The sequence below is a fragment of the Neovison vison genome, chromosome 1, assembly GCF_020171115.1.
Source record: "Neovison vison isolate M4711 chromosome 1, ASM_NN_V1, whole genome shotgun sequence".
NCBI classification, from domain to species: domain Eukaryota; kingdom Metazoa; phylum Chordata; class Mammalia; order Carnivora; family Mustelidae; genus Neogale; species Neogale vison.
Genome location: NC_058091.1, coordinates 20,441,896 through 20,464,672, shown reverse-complemented (window position 1 = coordinate 20,464,672; position 22,777 = coordinate 20,441,896). Strand labels below are relative to the sequence as shown.

The window sequence follows — 22,777 nt, the reverse complement described above, 5'->3', positions numbered from 1 at the left end:
GTCGCAACGCTCTTCTCTAGAATCAAGCCAAGTTTTTCCGTCAGAAGGCGGCGCAGGGGTACTTGCGTCCCACCGTTACCATAGCGAATGGGCCTCCGGGCGGTAGATCCTGCTGCTTGCCAACATCTTTGAGCTTCGGCAGCTCCGGAAGCTGGGGTAACTGGCGGGTAATTAGGCCGTGGAGTGGGATTTTAAAATATGTGTCTTTAAAAGTGTTTATGGCCTATGAGAGCCCTAGTTTTTGTTCAGTCTCGACACGCTGGGAGTTGGGTCAAATTCCGTTTAGTCCGAGTCCTCGGGACGCTCAGCTTTCGAGCGTCTTTCCAACAAGTCCTTTCTTCTAACAGAAAAGAATGTCGACGAGCACAGAGACATCCCAGACAAATAGGTGTGTCAAGCTACAACCGAAACTAGGCAGTTGATACACTTCGACAGAAAAGCGCTTCAGAGAGACAGTGTTCGTTGAAGCTGTATACTCCGACACGAACTTCTAGGCCTTCCAGAGTATTCAAAAGTAGTCAAGACATGCATCCAGCCCCAAGAAGCCTATAATCTTAGATACACAGGAAATACTAAAACAATTTTTGTCTTAACTCTATTGTGTGGTGCTGATTGTAAGTTCTGTAGGGTTTAGTGGATGAGGATGTAGATCAGTAAACAGAAGTCTAGTGAAAGAGATGACTATAAAACTAGGCATTTGATTTATGTCAATTAGATGGAAGGAAGAAGACTAAGACATTCCCGGAAATTACCAAGTACCAGAAATTGTCAAGCATTGAAAAACACTCTAAACTGTTACTGATTAATTTAGACCAGACTTCAATTAAGAACTCCAGAACTTCTTTACTGAAATTAACAATTTCCACAAAATTGTGAGGAACTACAAAATCTTAGGATTTTGTAGGAAGCCAACTCCATTAAAAAAAAATAATAAAGTGTATGTACAATTAGTGTGTGGTGATAGCAACCGTAATATTTGATTGACTAGAACACTTTATTCCTCCACCAAGACAAATAATTTCTACATTCTCTGATAGCTGGTGAGTTTGAAGTTGTGATGGGTGGTTTATAGTGCTTAGGCTTTCCCACATTTACATTTGGATGTTTTTAATTTTAGTATTTATATCCCTTGTGATTAATAGGTAACTTTTAATCCAGAATGTTTTGCAATTGCTAGATTTTACTCTTAACTGCTTATTAGCGAGTTGGAGTCAGTGGTGGAGGTATAGTTTGGAACCACCAATACCTCACTTCACGTCTTGATATTGAAGTCCCAAAGCCTAGGGCTTCCCAAATTTGCAAAGTTTGGTCTAGTTTGTAGGCAGTGGTGTTAGTAGGTCTGTGCCAGTGAGTTATGGTGTCAGCTCATCTGGCGGTCTGGCTTCTGCAAGCTCCGTCTTTCATACAGTGGTGAGATCCAAGTCATTAGTCCATGCAGGTCATACATGGGAACAAGTTAAGAAAGTCCTAACAGGCCTCGTTAATAACTTCAGTTTGGGGAGCATCAGAATGAGAGGCAATTCTGCTTCAGAATCAAGGCAGAGCCTTGTATACTGGCCATTGCAGGACCTCAGTAGAAGCAGAAAAACTTTTTAGAGTTTATAGTTTACAAGAACTCACATTGAAGTCATATATTTGAGCATAGCCTTGTGTTGAATACAATCCTCATTAGATGGGTTGAATACCCCATTTAAGATATTCAGCAAACTCAGCAGGAAGTACCCAGGCCATCCTGGAGGTTTATACACAGCTCTATTGGAGTTATAATATACTTCCTCTGATACAAACAGTGAAAAAAATATAACTTACCTTTCAAATATAGCTGTATGTAGGAGAATTGGATTTAGAAATACAGAATTAGAGAGGTAGATACAAATACAAAGAGGTAGATTAGAGAGCTGAAAATCAAATAACTGATGTTGATGAGAGGCTTGAGATAATCACAGAGAATATTGAGGCAAAGAACAAAGGTATTAAAACTCTTAGAATATATGTGAAAGAAACAAAGATGGTTTGACAGGAGATTAATAAGTGCCCCTAAAATAGAGAACACAGCAAATGGAAGAAGAAATGTCCTTACTGATAAAGAAAATCTATAGATTAAAAGGATACAGGAGTAAGAATTATAGGAAGAGTATTAAGAGTATGCTTATCATGATGAATACTGAGTAATGTATAGAAATGTTGAATGTATTATACATCTGAAGCTAATATAACACTGTATGTTAATTATACTTCAATTAAAAAGGGATATATCATGTTCCATAGAAAAATTTCTATAGAACAGTCAGCACTAAGATATATCCTGGTTAAGTTACTCAGTTTTCAGAATTAAAGAATTCTGTGGGTACCCAGGCAAGAAACAAATACAGCAGCGCAGGGTGGGGGGAATGTTGGAGAAAAAACAATGAGGGTTTCTTAGACTCATCTAGAGCACATTCAGTACTGGAAGACATTGAAAATATATTACAAAGCTCTGAGGGGAAATATAATGTGTTCCAGGAAAATTATACTCCTTTGACTTTCCAGGTTGTCACTTGAATATAATTAGAATTTGTGGGGGCTCTATTCATTTTTATTCCTGTTGGCACACTGCATTTCTGAGCCCATCTCTGTTTCATATAACTTGACAAACACAACCATAGCAACCAATGTTTTACCAGCATTGTCTTCTAACTTCTTCCCCTTGAATTCAAGTTCATTAGTAAGTAATCCATCTTCTAGGTTATCACAAGAGTTTTGCAAAGGTTTTTTTCCAATACATTTGCCATTAATAACATAAATACTATCCTTTCAGCTTCCAGTAACAGTTTCCTTGTTACCTGCTGCCTGACCACTATGCTAGTGACTTATATTTTAGATTTTTGTTACGGCAGTTATTAAATCTGGACCTAAGTCTTTATAAGTCATGATAAACTTTGCTAAGTTGTGGTAACAACTAACCCCTAAGTGTCAGTGGTGTAAAACAATAAAGGTTTATATTTGTGCACAAAATCCATGTCTTTTGGGAGATCACTATGGTTGTGCTTTATGTTTACCTCACTCTGGCACCCAGATTGCTAAACTACCACTATTTGGTACATTCTTGTCTTTGTGGCAAAGGGAAAGACAACTCAAGAGGATCTTGCACTGCAGTTAATGGCTGTTGTTAACGCACTGGCCAAAACTAGTCACATGAGCTCTGAGTAATCCTAGGGGGACAGGAATTGCAATTTCCAGAAAGCAGAAAGCCAGAAATATTTGATGAACATTACAAGCACTCTCAGACGTGATATCAGAATACAGTATTCCCTCTCCTTGCGTATGGACTAGACCTATTAACTTCTTTCTGATGAATAGAGCTCAAACACAACACAACAGCCATTCTGAGTTGGGGAGACAGAACTGAAAATTCTGTGGGACCAAGGCAGGTAGAATTTTCAGAGCAGAGTGCCAGAGAGTAAGTGTATAGAGAAAGCTCTTGAGATCTTCAGGGAATTTCTCTGAGCCTTAAACTGAGTACCGATCAGTATATGCATGTGGGGAAATTACCCACGACTAAGGAATGAACCACTGGGAAGAAGCAGGCAGAACAAGTTAGGGGGTTCACACAAGGCTGGGACTAGTTTACATTCCCAGTATTTTTAGTGGAAGAACCTGTAATATCTGGGGGTGTTGAGTACAGTAAGGACATTGCCTCGGTAGTGGAGAGTCATTCGCCATAGATGAATGGCTATTCTGATCTAGACTAGAAAAGCACAAAATCAAGCCTCCAAAGGGTCACGCTATATCCAAGTAACTGTGTCCCAGAACAAAACTTGAAAGTGCTTAGAGGACTAAAATAAAATCCAGCATTAAACATCGTAAAATTTACAATGTCTGCCATCAGATGAAAAATTGCAGGATAGGCGAAGATGTAGAAAACACTCCAAATGAGGTTAAAAAGAAATCGGTAAAAGCAAACCAAGAGATGGCACAAATGAAAGAATTAGTAGATGAGGACATTAAAATAACATAATTATACTTAGTATGTTCAAGAAGGCAGAAGGAAGCATAGCATGGAAAGATTAAGAAGAGACAAATATAAAAGACCCAAGTCAAACATCTAGAGATAAAAAAGAATTCAGTGTCTAAAATGAAAAGTACACGGTGGAATTAAGAACAGATTAGACATTGCAAATGAAGAGAGTAGTGAACTTCAAGATTTAACAGTAGGAACTACCCAAAATAGAACCAAATGAGAACAAAAAAGGATCAGTGAACTATGGGACAACTTCAGACAGCTTTATATATCATAATTGGAGTTCCAGAAGGAGGAAACAAAAACATACATGAAGAGATGATGTCTGAAAAGTTTTCACATTTGATAAAAACTATGACCCCACAGACTTAAGAAGCTCAATGAAACTTTAGACACAGGAAACAGGAATAAAACCACACCAAGCACCTTCTAATCAAATTAATACCAGTGACTAAAAAAAATCTCAAAAGCACTCAGAGGAAAAAAAAAGACACACTACATGTAAAGGAACAAAGTTAAGAATAAAAGAAGACTTAGAAACAATGCAAGTCAGAAAACTGGAGCAAAATCTTTAAGTACTTAAAAAAAGGCCCACAAAACAAAACTGTTGGCAGGATTATATACTCAGCAAAAATATTGTTCAAAAATGGAGATGAAAGAAGTGGAGATGAAGTAAAAACATACAAAAATGGAATAAATTAATTGCTAGTAGACTAGAACTGTTAAATGAAAATCTTCATTCAGATAAAAGGAAAATGATATTGGAGGGAAATCTGGACCTCCTGGAGGGGTTCAAGAACACTGAAAATGATAAATATGTGGGTAAATAAAAGACCAGTCATTTTAAAAATTTTCCTTAAAATCTGTTGCTTAAAGAGAAGCTTATAATATGTTGTGGGGTTTGCAATACATGTAGAAGTAAAATTTATGATAATACAAGATGGGAAGGGAAATGGCTCTTTTAGTATGGGTTTGAGTGTAAGGTTCTTTTAGTGTGTGTGAGGTGGCATAATGTTATTTAGGGCAAACAGAAAAGTTAAACATGTAGTATAAACCCTAAAGTAACAAAAAAGAAAACAAAAAGTTGTAAAATAATAAGCCAGTAATGAAGATAGAATAGATTCATAAAATATACTCAGTTGTTTCAAAAGAACAGAGTAAGAAAACAGGGAAAAGAGAACCGCACAAATAGAATACAAATAGCAAGAGGGCATACAAATTCAGTTATATCTATCACGTTAAGTATAGATAATTGAAACATGCTAATTAAAAGTTAGAGATAATCAGAGTAGATCAGAAAAAGCAAGACTTGACTATATACAGTTTATAAGAAAACCACATTGAATATAAAGACCAAATAGGTTAAAAGTAAAAAAATAGGCAAAGATAAATTACACTAACATTAATGAATAGAAAGTATCTATATAAATTTCAGACAAAGTAGATTTCAGGGCACCTAATATTACTATAGATAAAGAAGGATAGTTTTTAATAATAAAGTTGTCAGTTCATCAGGAGGACATAGCACTACTAACTACTTATATACCTATTATCAGAGCTTCAAAATAATATCTTCAGTCTAACACTCTCCCACCTGAGATATTTCGGCGCCTTTTAGAGCATCAAAATAATATGAAGCAAAAACGGCAGTATAGAAAGGAGAGACCAATGCATTCATAATTATATTTGGAGATTTCAACATCCTTATTTCAGTAATTGATGAGGAAGAATACAGGAAATCAGTAAGAATGCAGAAGACTTGAACACTGTCAAACAAGTAATTATAATGGTAGAACAAACACTTCACTCAATGACAGCAGAACACATTTTTTTTTCAAAGTAGGTGGAACACTTACCAGGATAGTCCATATTCTGACCATAAGCAAGTCTCAATAAATGTAAAATAATTATAATCATACAAAGAATGTTCTCTGCCAACAATGGATTCTAAGAAATCAGGAAAAGAGAACTAGCTACAATATTTCCATGTATTTGAAAACCAAATAACACAGTTCTAAATAACTCATAGGTCAAAGAAGAAGCCAAGAGGGAAATTTTTAACTGAAGGTAATGAAAATACATCATTTCAAAATTTGTGGAATAAATCTCAACTACTGCTTTGATGGAAATTTATAGAATTAAATGCTTATATCAAGAAGGTAGTCTCAAAGATCTAGGCTTCCGTTTTAAAATACTAGAAAAAGAGAAACAGATTAAGCCCAAAGTAAAGAAAAAAAAAAGGGAAATACTAAAGATTGTAGAAGAAATCAAGTAGAAAACAAAATTAACAGAGAAAAAAATCAATGAAAACCAAATACATTTCCTGAAAGATTAAAATCCTTTTGTGAGCTCCCTTGCTCATGAAGTCTTCAACTTGGGTTCCTGTTCCTGCTTGGTTTAGCCTCTACTTATTTCTCTGACCTTATTTCTTTTTTATTTTCTCTATTATGTTTATGCTGGCCTTTTATATTTTCTGTTGTCTTCTCTACTGGCACATGATCTTTGTACATGCTGCTTCCTCTGTTTGCCCCATCCTCAACTGTCTCAGTGTTTCTAATTCCCACCCATTTTCATCTAGTTAATGTCTACTCATTCTTTAGACTTAGGTTTGATATCCTAGTCTAGGGCATACACTACCCTAACCTGTAAACTCTACTAGGATAGATGCTGTGTCTTGCTCAATATTTTATCTTCAGCACTTAACGTATGCCTGGCTCATGGTGGATTCTCAGCAAATATTTGCTATACACATGAATTCCTCATGGTAGACCTGCTGTCTTAGGATATGACAAATTCAAACATTACTCCTTTCCTGCATTTCATGAATCAATATTCTGAGGGTTGAAAGATTATTATTACTGTCAGGCTGATGAGGATTAAGAGAGTATTTAGAGATTTCACCATCTTCAACACCACTCCCGCCTAAATATCTATACTTCACATAGTCATCCATTTCTCTGTGAAGATCTGCTGGAGATACTTCACCAAAACTTCACCAAAAAAAGTGGTGATGTATAATTTTTGGTGATGTATAATTACTGTAGTGCTAGAAAGTTTCATCATTAAGGCTACTGTTTGGTTTATTTCATTGTGTCACCCGTACCCAAAAAAGAAACTTGGTACAACATATGCCAAATAAATAGTTAAAAATCATAGTAAATTAGAGAAGAATTTATGAATATTTCACATGCAGATACTTCACTTTGTAGTTTAAAAATATATCAATGACTAGAAAGTGAAATCAATGCTTCAACACTCTGATTTCAAGAATTGTGCACGAAGAAAAGAATGTGTGCTGGTGAAATTTTTGTATCGCAGACATTGGCTTTATTCCATGCTAGATTTTTTTTTACTCCTCCAAACAACTCTATGATGTAGAAATTCACACCACTTTTTCAGGCAAACTTTTAGTGATTTTCTCAAAGTCTCAGACTTAACATTGTGTGAAAATTCAAACCTAATTTTCCTGTCAAAACCTACCATTTTCCCACAGCCACCTCCACCAGAAAATGTAAACTATTAAAAATTTTTGCCGCCCTAAGGATCAAATGTTTAGGTCCTAATGGTACATTAGCTAACAATGGCTAGCAATTATTTCAGTTTGTCTGACTATGACACAGTCAGTTAAATGGTTTCTCCAAGCTAAAATTGCAATCAACTATTCACACATGGCACCCTAGTAAGAAAAAGAAGGTAGAGGTAAGATTTTGTCTAACATCAACTTAAATATGTAAAATGCCAGCTTCCCATAGTGTAAATCATATGAAAACAGAACAGTGGGAAATTAGAAAATGTGGGTAGTAAAATAAAATGCTTAATATCATTTAAAAGTTTGTCATCTACTATGAAAACTGAAAAAAGAAAAAGAGTAGCTGAAGAGAAGTGTTCTGACTTAAGGGTTATCCTTTAGTATTATATTCAGTGAGGTACACTATTGCTACAGAAGTTGGGAGAGGGAGGGCAGTCCAGAAGATAAGTTTCACCTTGTTGCTGGGGCTATGAGTTGAGACATTTTGTTCTTTAGCAGATAGGAACCTATGTGAAAGAATTCTGATGTCATAATTTTTGGGTGTCACTGGGACATTTGATCATCATTCCTTTGGCAAAGATGGTACAAACAGAGGAGAGCCTCAGGGTCCAGGGAACAGAACAGAGGACAGTACAAGGTGTATTCTTATTTTTCAGTTGTCCTTATTTCTGTCACTGGGGAATTTCAAGGTTCTTGAGGAAATAGCAAAGAAGAGTTAGTCCAGACTTTAGGGAGAAGATGTAAAGAATCCCTTCTAGGAAGAGCCATAGAGAAATTTGTAAGGTGCAGTTTGAGGCCTTTGGTACGGGATGAGGATGTAGTTACATTAGATTAGTTTGTATTAATAGTTAAGGGAAAAACTGGAAGCTAAAGATAGTGAGGAAATTGGGATATAAAGTGAGAGGAGTCTCATGATTTTGGACAGACTGTAGGTTTAGAATAAAAATAAATTCATTCATAGATTAAAATATTTCATATTGTTGGAGAATAAGGCAGTGACAAGAATAAAACTGTCAAACTTCAGAGACAAATTTTTTGTTGAGTTTCAGCTTGGTGCTGGAGCTATGAAATGTGACATTTTATTCTTTACCAGGTAGGAAACTATGTGAAAGAATCTTCTGATGTAATAATTTCTGGGTGTCACTGGAACATTTGATCATCATTCCTTTGGCAATTCCAGCCTTCTATGGAAAGTCAGTAGAAGCAGTTGATTTATTCACCTCTACGGGAATCAGACTCAGCCTATTTTGGTAAGTCTATGTATCCTTGATTGAATTAGCTAACACTTAATACCTACATAAATAAGATAGTTACACTAAACCATAGATTTTACTGTCGTTTTACTAACTTATCAATGAGCCTTTCACTTTTTTTCCTTGATAAAGAAAACACAGAGTCTATAAAAACCAATATATATTATATTCAAATTCCTAAACGTTAATAATTTAGTTTTATTATTACCACAACAAACACTTACTTATTAGGCATAGAATTCTGTTCTAGGTATAAAAAACAGTTATAAGACATATTTCATTTTTCCCGTCTTTTGTTGAACACATACACGTTTATATAAGATAGTTATTAATTACTGTGTGCCACTGTTCTAGATATTAAGGATTCAGTCAGTGGTGACAAAGATAGGCATGAAATGGGGAGGGGGTGCAATGATTAAGCAAAAACATTTACCAAAAATTAGTTCTCAACAGGGGATGATTTCTTCCCCTCTCCACTGGGGAACATATGGGAATGTCTGGAGACATTTTTGTTTGTCACAACTTTGGGGGAGGGGTGCTATTGGTGTGTAGTGGGTGGAGGACTTCATGGTATAGAACATCCTACAGAGCACAGGCCAGCTTCCTCTCTCCCCAACAAAAAGCTGTGTGGCCCCAACTGTGCATCGTGACGCAGTAGAGAAATTTTGAATTAGAGTGGTAACTGTTCCATAGCCAAAACAGAGGGTGCTAGGAAAGCTTCTATAGTGGAGTGGTTATGGAAGGCTTCTCTGACCAAGTGAAATGTAAATTCAGACTTAACGAATGAGTTGGTCCTAGCAAGTAAGGAGTGGGGAGCAGTGGGGGGAGGGCAGAGTTCTAAGTAGAGGCTATAGTAGGCAGAAAGAGCTTATTTTACATAGTTGTGTGTGTATGTGTATTATACTTCTATCTCATATGTATGTTACATTGTGTGTGTATGTGTACATAGATTTAATAATGCCCAGCAGCATCTCCTGGGTACTAATAGTTAACATTTATTGAGCACGAACTATGTGTTAGGCACTGTATTTTATAGGTATTACCTTTTTTTAATCCTACTATTATCCTGGAAGGAGATACTATTATTCCAGATTTATCCTTGGGAAACATACTTGGTTAAGTACCTTGCTTAGGATTTCATAGTCGAACTCTCCCACTTTCTTAACTAATATGCTGTCATTATAGAGGGGGAGCTGATGAATGATCGTCAAGGACAAGGTTAAGGGAAGCTATCATGGAGGATGTCGGGCTCGACTCTACTAGTAAGGAAGAGAAGGCCTTGGCAGAGAGTTGGGGATTGGAAGTAGGGGCTCAGGCTTGTTGATTGTGATACCCTCTTCAAGCAAGCTAGTTTTTTTTTCCCAATAGAGCAGAAAGAGATTTCAGTAATGTTAACCACAGGACACGGTTTACTTCTACCATCTAATGGCTGTTTTATATTCGTTGCTAGCATTCAAATCGTATGTGAGGGGGAGTTATATAATATAACATTTATATACTTTTATAGATAGTTTAAAATGTCAGTTTCAGAATGTTTTTATATACCTGTGACAAAGTAATAACATTAAAGACTCCACAAAGAACTTTTTGAAGACAACTCAGCCCCATGCCGTTATTTTAACTTTCTGATCTAGGTTTTCAGTGAATTATGCCTTTTCGGTTTGGGACCCAGCCAAGGAGGTTTCCAGTAGAAGGTGGAGATTCTTCAATTGGGCTGGAATCTGGGCTGAGCTCCAGTGCTGCCTGTAATGGGAAAGAGATGTCACCAACTAGGTAAGGTCTGCTTGTCCTGATGACTGAGGAAATGTGTAATGGCTATTATCAATGTAAGCTTGAGTTGATGATGTTCAATATTGGCAAGAACAAAGTCCAGGGCCATTAAATTAACATTAACAAACATTGCTATTATGAAATTAGTATTAACAGATTCTAGGTTTTCTAAGTACTAGTCTGTTTTTGGTACCTCTGTAAGTCTCAGTGATAGACCAGTTCTTTTTTTGGGAAGGGGGGGTACATTTTTAGTTAGATTGTTGTTATTGTTGTTTTTGATATTTACAAGAAAGATGACATTCATTTGAACAAGCAAATCTTTAAGACTACTATATGCCAGGCATAAGGCTACAAATATTAAGAAGTCCCCAACCTCAGATTTAGTGTCACTTTGGCTTTGATTTGACTTTCAGCAGAAAGACAGTAATACAGAGTATGAATGTTTTATAAAGCAAAACCATTTTCTACAAACTGGAGAAAAGTATAACAAAGAGGATTTGTTCCACTTTGCTGCTGCTTACCAGAGCAAACCGTCAAATACTACCTTGTTAGACTCCATTCTCACAGCTTGGAAATTTTTAGAACACAGATTTGAGCTTAATTAGTCAGGTACTTTAAAAATCAGAGTTATTCAAGGATGCAGTACTATTTCGGGAAGTGCTAAACACTTGCCTTTAGAAACGTCTTAGGTTAGGTATTATCTGGTGGGAATGTTGGAACAGAAATTCAAGCACTAGATGTATTTTGGGACTAGTAGTTGTTTAAAGATTCTTTTAAACCTGAGATTCAATCAGCATTTGAATAGTATATGGAATAGTATGTTCAGTTGTATATTTTTCCACAAATATTCCAGTTTTTAGGTCACTCAGTTGAATGATTTTAAGGTGCATGTTGCATAAAGTGCCGTAGAATCATCACTATGTTTACAACTATGCACGCCCCCCACTCCTCTTTTTTGCCATTGAGCAATCACTGCATACCATTCAAAATGATCATCCAGAGGGTTATTTTATATTTATGAATTTTCTGAGTCTAAATGTATGGCAACAACCAGAAATACTTTGCAGCATAAGTCTAAAATGTCTGGCTCATCAGTGACACTCTGTTATAATTATATTGTGACATTCAAAGCTTTCAAAATGATTTAAAACAGTTGATGCGCAAGCTTTGCTGCTCTGAAAAAATTTCCTTTTTAGTATCTAACCACATGTCATTTGCTCTTTTATCCAGGCAACTCCGAAGATGCCCTGGAAGTCATTGCCTGACCATAACTGATGTTCCTATCACTGTCTACGCAACAATGCGAAAGCCACCTGCACAAAGCAGCAAGGAAATGCATCCTAAATAGCATCATTAAGCCTTTTGTAGAGGTTTGACTAGGTCAAGGGTAATGGGCCAGTATCATCTTATGATCTGATAAACAAATAAAAGTGGTGGCACCTTTGGATGATGATGGTGGTGGGAATATTTTCTTTCAGTAGGAAAACACAAAAGGTCGTCTGTAAAATATGTAGTGATAAGCCATCAGTTATGTTTGATAGATAAGACAGAATAATATTTCATAATTAGAAAGTACTTTAGAGATCATTTTGCTCACAGTGGATCATTAATATCAGTAATTCAAGATGAAGGTTAATCCACCTTGGTTATCCATCACGAAGGGCCTGTTCTAAATACTTAATGTGTTTTAGGCTGGTTTCCTTTGTTTATATTTGGGTTGCCACTGAGCTGAATCCTTTCATTTGGATACCCTAAGCTAATTTATGGATTGATATCTTTTTTTTTTTGAAGATTTTATTTATTTATTTGACAGAGAGAAAGAGAGAGAGAGAGAGAGAACACACATGTGAGAGAGCACAAGCAGGGAGAGGTAGAAGAAGAGGGAGAAGGAGAATCTGGCTTCTCAAAGAGCAAGGAGCCTAATGTGGGGCTCAATCCCAGGACACTGGGATCATGGCCTGAGCCAAAGGCAGATGCTTAACTGAACTGAATCCCAATAAATTGCAAACTTTAGAGTTATCTCTAAAAACAAATGATAACAGAGAGCTAATACTAAATAGTGGAGATAAAATGGAATAAATATCACTCAATCCTAAAGAAGGCAGGAAAAGGGGAAAAAGGGAACAAAGTTAATGAATTTAAGCTAAGTTATATTGATATTTACATTAATTACAAAAGGTCTAAATATTTGAATGAATAGGCAGAGATATTCTCAGATTGGCTAGAAAAGAAGATACTATCTACTTGGACTTACTTTAAATACTAAGACACAGGGGCGCCTGGGTGGCTCAGTGGGTTAAAGCCTTTGCCTTTGGCTTGGGTCATGATCCCAGGGTCCTGGGATTGAGCCCCACATCAGGCTCTTTGCTCTGCAGGGAGCCTGCTTCCTTCTCTCTCTCTGCCTATCTCTCTGCCTACTTGTGATCTCTGTCTGTCAAATAAATAAATAAAATCTTAAGAAAAAAAAAGAAACATTTAAAGAAAAATACTAAGACACAAAATTAAAATATGAAAGATAAAAATAGATATACCATGTAAACATTAATCAAAAGAAAGTTGGAATAGCCTATATTAATAATAGGCAAGACAATTTTAGAACAAAGACTACTACCAGGGATAAAAGGAAAGAGGCATTTCATAATGCCCATGAATAAAGAGGAAATGTCAGGAGAAATTTGAAGAGTATTTTGAGCTGAATGAAAATGGAAACATATCAAAATGGATGGCATACAGATGAATAGTGCTTAGAAAACATTAAATTTTTTCATTAGAAAAGAAGAAACATCTCAAGCGAATGATCTAAATTTTCACTCTAAGAAAGCAGAAAAGATGGGCAAACAAAACTCAAAACCAGCAGTAATAAAGAAAGAATAAAGACCAGAGATCAATAAAATAAAAATAATTAATAGAGAAAAATTAATGAAACCAAAAGCTTGTACTTTGAAAAGATCAACAAAATTGATAAGCCTCTAAACAATTAATTTCCTCTAAACAAGAAAAAAAGAAGACACAAACTACTGACATCAGGAATGAAAGTAGAGACATTACTGTAGATCATAAAGACATATTAAAAGGATAAACCAGTAAGCTTTTTACCAGTATGAATTCTTTACTCTTCTAAGGCCTTTGCCTTGAGTAAATCCTTCCTACACTGCTTACAGTGCTAGATCTAGGCTTTCTGTAAGGGGATATAAGCAGGTTTGGGGGCATCATGCTTTCATAATCTTCCTCCAGGTTGACGTCAGCTCATCTTTAGACGTGATCATTTTAAAGCATATTTTGTTGAGGTGGCCCATTTGGCTCACTGTAGAGGTACTACGGTCTGGCAAGGTTGGTGAAGCACTCAGTGCTGGGCAGCTGCCATTACTACATTTCAGCACCTCCCTGAGGGATTCAGTTGCTGCTTCCGGCTGGTCACATCATGCTACCTTCCTCTTATGTGGGCTTTTCTGTCTCGTGCTTTGGCAGATGATAACAGGCTTTCATTTCTCAATCTCCTCTAACCACCAGCCCTCCCAACCTGCCACCTGGGCCATTCTGCCCCTGAGTAGTGTCTTCTGGGGTGATGTCCTCTGGTATTGTGAAGTTTAAAAACTGAGTGTCCTTATCCATGTAGCTAACCTTCTTCTCTACTTTTCAGGACTTGAAAGGTTACCGGAGATCTGAGGGAGTGCTTCTTGTCTCCGTGGTGGGTTGTATCATTTTTTTTTTTTTTAGATTTTATTTATTTATTTGACAGAGAGAGATCACAAGTAGGCATAGAGGCAGGCAGAGAGAGAGAGAGGAGGAAGCAGGCTCCCTGCTGAGCAGAGAGCCTGATGCGGGACTCGATCCCAGAACCCTGAGATCATGACCTGAGCCGGAGGCAGCGGCTCAACCCACTGAGCCACCCAGGTGCCCCGGTTGTATCATTTTTTTCCCTCCCTACATCCTCAGCAATCAGAGATCCCTGGGGCTCAGAGGATGCCTAGTGGAGGGTCAATACCAGATTTTTTTTTCCCCTCAAGACTCTTTGGTACTTTACAAGGGATTGCACTGGGAGATAAGATGAGGGGTAACTTCTATGAAAATTCTGCTTTCCCGAAATTCACTCAACAAATACGTAGTGAGCATAAACCTAGATATCAAGTGCTATTCCATTGCTCTTACAACACATCCGTGAATAACCCACACAGTTTCATGGAGTTTACATTCTGGGTGGTGCCTCATTTTTTGTCCTTCTAGTCTCTCTATATAGAGTCTATATACATAGACTGTGGGGGGAGCATACTGGGGGATTGTCATGTTACATTGTTGATTATGCTGAAATGGTTTCTCTGAGTCAGTCCTAGAGGAGAAGGGATTGACTCCACACTTCAAATATGAAGTATTTACTATTTTATGGCCCCAGCTATGGGGTGTAGTCACAGATATAAGGAAATTGAAAAGACTCAACTTTACACCCTATACTACCCTGTTACAGACAAGGATGTAGGGGCCCAGGGAACAAATGGATCCTAGTATCTTCTGAAATACATCCCCCCCCTACAAACTCTGGGCTGAAAATTGAGGAGGGGGGTGGTGTGTACCAGACAACGGGCAGATAGATGTATTATCCTCTGTCTACAGAATGGGAGATGCTGCTAAGTGCTTGATTCTTTTCATGTTTTCCAATTCAGAATTTTAAGAGAAAATAATCTGATTGTTTGAATTCATCTTTATACACCACTAGATAATGGGATGTTGCTATAGTACAGTCCTCTTGTCCAGTCAGCTGTAGTCATGACAGGAAGAGGTAGGATACGGGCCTAAATAGAGCTCCTCCTCCAAACTAGGGCTATGGGAGACCTCTTCATTTCGAAAGGCTCCGAACTGGCAGGGAACAAAACAACAATTGGTCAAAATTACTATGAGCACCCAACCCATATTTCTCTATATGAAATCCTGATAAGTGTGTTTAACTAATAGAAAAAAAAAATGACTTTTTTCTCCCTAGACTGAAGCTGGAAGAAGATGGAGTCCCATCTGAGAGCTGAGTCAGGCTCTTAAGAATGATGAATTCAAAGTTTCAGGTCATTGTGTGGTGGTTAGTAGGTATATGGGTCAGTGGTTCAGTAGGTTCTCATTTGCCAAGTACAGGAGTATGAAATATGAACTCTGCAAGGTGGATTTGTAAAATGTGGAAAAGGTAGAAGAATTTTTGTGTTTTCAGTCTATGTATGTGAGCCTCTGTGCATGCCTGCTGGAACCACTGAGTCGGTCCAGACGGGGTCAGCCGCTGGGCTGCTTTTGTTTGTTTCATGCTATTGCTGAGAATGAGGAACTAGGTGGTCCTCTAGGATGCTTCTGGAAAACCTTTTGGAAAAGAAATGGTAGGGTGTTTCAGAAACACCCCTTCCTGTTTGGGTCTGATGGAGGGAATATTATGGGGGTGCAGTGTGTTTTGAGCACTGGGTCAGTCTACACTTGTTAAGGCTCTAGACTTTTGGGTTGTTAGTTTCGATGTCACATACGGCTCCTCTTAGAAGGTTTTGTTTGGTCAGCCTGGTATTGTGGTTGCTGTTGCTTTAATTTAATTAGTGACCAATGGAAAACTCAGGCTATTCCAAACTCCCCAAATTTCACATTTCCAGTTTCTGTTGGAATTCTGGTCCTTTAAGACTTGTGTTCTTTCATGGTTGAGAGTCAGTTCAGCTGAACAGCTGCGGGCTTTTTAGGTAGGTCTGGCAGGTGCCCTCTTAATTATGTCAGTCAAACCCTACCACGTTACTCCTTTATGGTAACTCACCAGCTCTGTAGGCACTGGGGTTTGTGACTCCAGACTGAACAGCTGATAGCTGGCAGATAGTTCTCTGGAGGCAGGAAGCAAAGGAATAATCACGCTGCCCTTTGTTTTGAAACCTGGCTCTTCAGCCTAGCTGAATGACAGCCGACAATATATCCCTAACTTTTCTAAGTCTCAGGTTTCTCATCTACAAAACCACCTCATAGGATTAATGTAATGATCAAATCAACATGAACCTATCATGGAGTTTAGAATGCAGTAACTCCTCTATGAGTTGATATTAGCTATTTTCATTGATATCTTCAACTTTATTATTAATGTACTTGAGACAGGAGGGTAGCAGGGGAATAGATGTATCTATCATCTATCTTATACAACAATTTACATACATGTTTTTCCCCAAGGTCAAAGATTATTTTATTCCCTTAGTAATTCTTCAAAATATTTTATGCCCCCTTCCCTTGCCCCCAAATTTATTCCTTTTACATATCCTTAATCCTGTTGCTGTGAGGGCCTATTTTATCTCCTTCTGTCTTCAATATTGATTATCTTTTCATGTATAATTCTTTTATTTCAGTTTCTGTGTTTAAATATCACACCAGCTATTCAAGCTTATTTTTTTCCAGACTTTATGAAAATAGACACCTAAAAAAAATCAGAAAAAATAGCATGGAGGACAAGGGGCGTTAGAGAGGAGTAGGGAATTTGGGTAAATTGGAAGGGGAGGTGAAGCATGAGAGACTATGGACTCTGAAAAACAATCTGAGGGGTTTGAAGTGGCGGGGGGGTGGGAGGTTGGGGTACCAGGTGGTGGGTATTATAGAGGGCACGGCTTGCATGGAGCACTGGGTGTGGTGAAAAAATAATGAATAATGTTTTTCTGAAAATAAATAAATTGAAAAAAAAAAGACAAAAAAAAAGTAAAAAAAATCAGAAAATACTAGTTGTGTTGTAGTTATATGGGGGGAAAAACTTTTAATAGAAGGACTTTTATACTTTTAAATAGAATTTTATGATTATGTCCTCCTTTCTTTGCTATAATGTCCTCAATGTTTCTTATAGAACACACGGTAATAATATCTTACGGGAACTTTCCCTCATGCCGTTTTCTTTTTCTTTTAAAGAAATAAGGGGGGAAAAAGTGGTTTAACTCCTTTTTTCTCCTCTAGAAACAGTTAAGTTATGCTTCCATTTTTCTAATAATGTGTTAGAAATTTACTTTATTAAACCTTGTAACTGCTATAAACCTAAAATATTCTTGTTATGCTGTTAGATCAAACCAAAGTACTAAAAGCAAAGCTACCATCTAATTTCAGATTTTATGTAAATTAGCAAAGGTTTTCAGGATTAAGAAAATACACCTCAGATACTTTGGTGTAATTCAATTCAAAGTATCATCCCCGAAAGAAAGATGAATCTGAGCATCTAGCCATACTTGCAAATGTGTGCCAGTGTTTATTTAGAATCCCTTCTATTTTATTAGAAACAGGAACAGTAATTTCACCAGCAGGAAATAATACAATGCAGATTTAAGTGTGACACTCCTTGGATTGTTGTTCACGGCAGACACCTTGGATCCAAGGTAAGAATCCAAATGAGAAATAATAAACCTCCATTCCCTGGCGATTCATTTATTAAGTCCTGCTCAACTAGACGAAGGCTCCCACTGGGAGGAAGAGTTGCTGTTCCTCCTGGCTGGCTTTGCGTTTCTTTCAGTGCTCTAAAGAACTTTGTACGGGGCAGCTTTGCTCTGCTGTGTCAGGCCGCGGGACAGGAGTTGATGCTCACGGCGCCGCTGACCAGGGCTGCTTTGCTGAAGCTCACGGGGCGCCCATCAATCACAAAGTGACGGATGCAGCCTGTGAAGGGTCTGCCAGGGGCCAAGCGTGGTGTCAGCAGAGACTCTGGAAAAGGGAAGAAATGAAAACAAAGATTGCAGGTGAGCCCTTCCAAGCCCAAATGTTACTCTGGCAAAAATATGCGCAACAACGCTCACATCATCAAGATGATTTACATGTCAAAATGGAATGTAGTGATAATTTACTCATTTTCTCAGGAACTTTATCTGCTTCTGAAATAACGTGACCATGTGATAATTTTAAAGCTTTGCCATGTTTCCCATGATCAAAGTTCTGAGCGGATTTCAGCTATCTTCCAGGGCTAAAATTTCTTACTTACCTATAAAATTTCAGTAGTAAATTTTCAGGACCTACCTATGCTGATGCTTTTTAGAGTTAACTTTGCCTGGTTCTCACTTATTTGGGGGTGATTCACTCAGAAAAGGGAAAGGGATTTCAGCTTCTACACTATTTTTAGACTTGGTTAATGTTTCCGTTTAATTTGTATCATTACCCTTCACCCTTAAGCCTCTACACTTTTGCCAAGCTCATAAGATATAATGAGAAAATAATGAATTAACATAAGCTAAATTTTAATTTTTCTGAGCCCAGGATTTAAGAACTATAAATAGGGGGTGCCTGGGTGGCTCAGAGGGTTAAGCCTCTACCTTCAGCTCAGGACATGGTCTCAGGGTCCTGGGATTGAACCCCACTTTGGGCTCTCTGCTCAGCAAGGAGCTTGCTTTCCCCCTCTACCGCCTACCTCTCTCCCTACTTGTGATCTCTCTCTCTGTGTCAAATAAATAAGTAAAATCTTAAAAAAAAAAAAGAACTTAAATAGGATAATGATAACTGGTCTAGTCTTTTGATGGGCAGGGGTGTCCTGTAGTATGCCAGGGGAACTTTCTCCCCTTATCTTAGAGATCTAGAAGAAACCTTACACTTATTAATTATACAGATACAATTAAATGTGTTGGATGATAGAAGCAATATAATTTAAAGCAATTTAGAGAGCTTAGAAATATCATGGAATTAAAATCCACTTAGTCAAAGCTTATTATTATGTACAAACCGCTATGTGAGCAGTAGAAGATAAAAGATGGAAAACACTTAGAAATCACTAACTCAGGAAGGAACATAAAACAGGACAGCAAATTAAATATCATCAAGCAGCTGTAATAAGTTTTGTAAGCAGTGTAGATTAAGACTATGCAGACGCTTGTACTGAAAATAAATCATGGAAATCACATTTCATATTTAGAATGATAATTATGAAGTTTTAGATTTGGAAGGGGCTGAGAGATCACTTCCCTTTGTCTCTAGATTAGACTATATATATTCTTCAAGCTCTCAGTGTACTTCATCATCAGAATAAAAATGCGTGAACAGGAAAGAGTATAAGGGGCAGAAACATCTATTTCTTCTGCTCATTTTGGAAACTAGTTTTAGAACATGGATTTTGGTTCTGTTCAAGCTTACCACCCTGTGGTTCACGGGGAATATCATCTAGAGGAAATAATTCATATAGAAATTATGGTCTTCATAATTCACCACACAATTTATTGTAGGTACTGACAATAAAGTGTCCCAGAACCCTAAGTAACTGATTAATAAAATCAACAGATGATTTTAAGAGCAAACATTCCTCAGGTCGAAAGCTTGACTATATACAGAATAATGTAAGGTTTTCAGTAGAGGAATGATCAGATCTGTGTGTATGTGTGAACTACATTATCTTAAATTATTTTTTGATTTCTAATTTTGATTTTTAAATTACACAGTAACATTGACTTTTGGGGAATATAGTTCATTAAATGCATTCAGTTTTTATTGATAGAAATAGTATCAGGATCGTATCATGACGGGCCTATGTGATATAAGAGAACTGATTGAGATTCTGAGGGAATTCAGTGAGACTTATTTATGACTAATTTCCTTTAGTTATTCTTTTTCATGCCTCAGTTTCTGATGTGACTTTAGTGGAATTAATGTTGAACAGCTCAAAATGATTTAATTAATGACATTCGGCCTACATTATAATTGCTTTTGTTCTAGGCTCACTGGCATGGTTCCTAGATGGAATTAAAAGCTGTAATGGCACAGTGGTTAGCTCCCCCAGCCCACTAGCTCCTGTGAGCTGGCTCATTAGCTACAATTTGCTGTTTGTTATATGTCTCAGGCAGGCTAAACTCAGTTTAAGGTACACCTTGTCCACCTAGTCTGTGGCACTTAGCAACTCTTACAATGGGAGATGATGGCAGCGTGTAATGCTGGGACAAGACTCTGAAAACAAACAAAAATTGGAGACAGGGACGCCTGGGTGGCTCAGTTGGTTGGACGACTGCCTTCAGCCCAGGTCATGATCCCAGAGTCCCGGAATCGAGTCCCACATCGGGCTCCCAGCTCCATGGGGAGTCTGCTTCTCCCTCTGACCTTCTCCTCGCTCATGCTCTCTCTCACTGTCTCTCTCTCAAATAAATAAATAAAAATCTTTAAAAAAAATTGGAGACAAACATTTGTTTGAATGACATAGTGCTTTGGTGCAAAGTAAAGAAGAAAGATGTTTAAGTACCATGAAGGAGGGCCATGCTTGGTTTGTCCCTCTCTCAGAGCCTAGCACAGTACACAATAGACCATAAATGTTTGTTTCGTGTTGAATGAAGTCACGTTACCGGGGAGCAAGGAGTGGACTATTTACCTTCCATGAAATCCTGTGGTAAGTGTCACAAGAGGGCTAGGCAAACGTAGCACATTCTAGGGAGAGAGGGGCATGTGTGGGTCAGTAGAGGTCTGAGCTGTGTCCTAAAGATCAGTAAGGAGTTGAACTGGGAGAAGAGTGGGAGAAGCTATTCCTCAAAAAGGTATACCAGGGGAGGAAATCAAGAACATTTTCCCAGAAATTGAGGCTCCACATGCAATTTCAAGGCCTGGAGCAAGGAGGGCATCGAACATTCAGAGAACTGTAAGTCCCCGAAAGTGTGGGGAGACCCCAGAGGCAGGCGTGAGGAAGGGCCAGAAGATCAAGGACCTTGCTGAATTTGATCTTGTAAGCTCTTGGGAACCCGTGGAATACTTTAAATCATGTTGTGGTTTCCAGGAAGAAAGCAATGTACAGAAATATAAGAACGGAGGTGACTCATCTCCCCGACTGCCTGCAGAAAGTGCAGCGGTAGCCTTCACCGGAATCCCTTTCAGAACTGAGGCCAGGAGTGGGAGGAAAGGACCGGGGCATGGAGATGGGTGTGGACAGCAGAAGTAAAGAAGAGGATGGTCTCAAGTATTTCATCAGGGAGTTACTGTTATTGTCAATACTAGTATTTGAAAAATTCATGTTAAGAGGAATGCTCAATCCCTACGATTTTGTGCGTACCCAAGGTCAGGTGCTTAATTTGATCTGTTCTTTCTCTCTCTCTCTTTCTTCTTACTCTCTTAATTAATTTATTGCTTGCGTTTACATGGCTCAGTTTAAAATAATCTAGTTAGGACACGGAAAAAATCATGCAAGGTTTTTCCTTAAAATCAACGTCAAATTCCAGCTGTAAAAGCTTGGTTTTCTCCTTCTTATCTCTCTCTCTCTCTCTAGCTTTCACATTCCATTTTTCCAAGTTAGTAAAATGTGTGCAACAAACACTTTCAACATAGGTCATGGTTCCTGCTCCAGAGGGTTAAAACAATTGCAGGAGTCCATAAGAGTCCTTCTGTCACCACCCTGGATTACACGCCATTCTTGCCAGAGGACAGCAGGAATGTTACTGATGACGTTTGCAGGATGGCAGCTGGGAACCTCTCTTGGGGATTGTCACTACATCGGAACAAAACAACTTACGGTCTGCAGCTGTTTTCACAATTCAGACTAATCCTACACAGGGAGAACTGTGGAGTCTCTTCTGTCTTAGTAAGGAAGGGGAGTAATTATCAGCAAACTTTTAGTTCTCCAAGATTCTCAGATCTGAGAGCAGTATTAGCAACTGAGTTTTCTTTGTGTTAGAGAAAAAAATAGAGTATGTGCGTTCACTATGTGAATGTGAGGACATACAAAAGGAAGAGAGAAAAAAAATGAGCATATTTGGTAAAGGGAGAATAGTATCTACCAGGCAGGAGACTGAAGTGTATCGATGTGTTACTTTGTTTTGATCCTTGGATAAGGAGTCATAACTGTCAGTATACTTTTTTTTCCTACGAAAGGACGTTGTATATAAAATCCTTTGAGTTATTAGGTGAATTATGAAAACACACGGCTCCGTTCTTAGTACTATAATAACAATTATAAGAACTTACTGTTTTTTGGAATTGGAATCATGTCCCTTTTAAAGAACTCTTACCTGGAACTCCTCCAACGAATACAGGTTCCCTGTGATCTACTGGTTTCGGATTCAGGGGTCCAACCACATGGTTCACTTCAGAGTCTACATCCAACTGAACCACATTGGAATCTCTAATAACTGAAATACCAGGAAAAGACTGGTCATAAATGACACCGGAGTGATTAATTTTCACATGAATGAGACTAATTTATAACAGCGATGGCTTTTATTTATTCCAGAATAAACCTCACACTTTCTTCTGTATCATTGAAAATGTCAATGTCTAGTCAAGCAATCCCTGTAATATTTTCCTTTGGAA

General features: G+C 37.8%; 2 protein-coding genes across 4 annotated transcripts in view; one reads left to right on the top strand and one right to left on the bottom strand.

Annotated features, from left to right (window-relative positions):
- Positions 1-13: 13 nt before the first annotated feature.
- Positions 14-12,002, top strand: FAM229B (family with sequence similarity 229 member B). The gene is made up of 4 exons (XM_044236240.1): positions 14-156; positions 8,623-8,779; positions 10,417-10,555; positions 11,783-12,002. Exons 3-4 carry the CDS (start codon positions 10,431-10,433, stop codon positions 11,898-11,900), a joined length of 243 nt encoding a protein of 80 aa, XP_044092175.1. The 5' UTR covers positions 14-156; positions 8,623-8,779; positions 10,417-10,430; the 3' UTR covers positions 11,901-12,002.
- Positions 12,003-17,748: 5,746 nt separating this feature from the next.
- LAMA4 (laminin subunit alpha 4) overlaps positions 17,749-22,777 on the bottom strand; it is a 147,237-nt gene continuing 142,208 nt past the window's right edge. For all 3 annotated transcript variants that reach the window (XM_044244267.1, XM_044244276.1, XM_044244285.1), the window contains exons 37-38: positions 22,477-22,596; positions 17,749-18,220 (exon numbers count right to left, since the gene is read on the bottom strand). In XM_044244267.1, coding sequence (XP_044100202.1) covers positions 18,075-18,220; positions 22,477-22,596 — 266 coding nt within the window. In that variant the 3' untranslated portion in view covers positions 17,749-18,074. The remainder of the gene's footprint in view (positions 18,221-22,476; positions 22,597-22,777) is intronic.

What these genes read in the sequence shown, in the direction of transcription:
- FAM229B (XM_044236240.1), top strand. Translation starts at nt 10,431, where the DNA reads ATGCCTTTTCGGTTTGGGACCCAGCCAAGGAGGTTTCCAGTAGAAGGT. An exon ending in AAAGAGATGTCACCAACTAG is followed by an intron (nt 10,556 to 11,782) that starts GTAAGGTCTGCT and finishes TCTTTTATCCAG; the next exon opens with GCAACTCCGAAGATGCCCTG.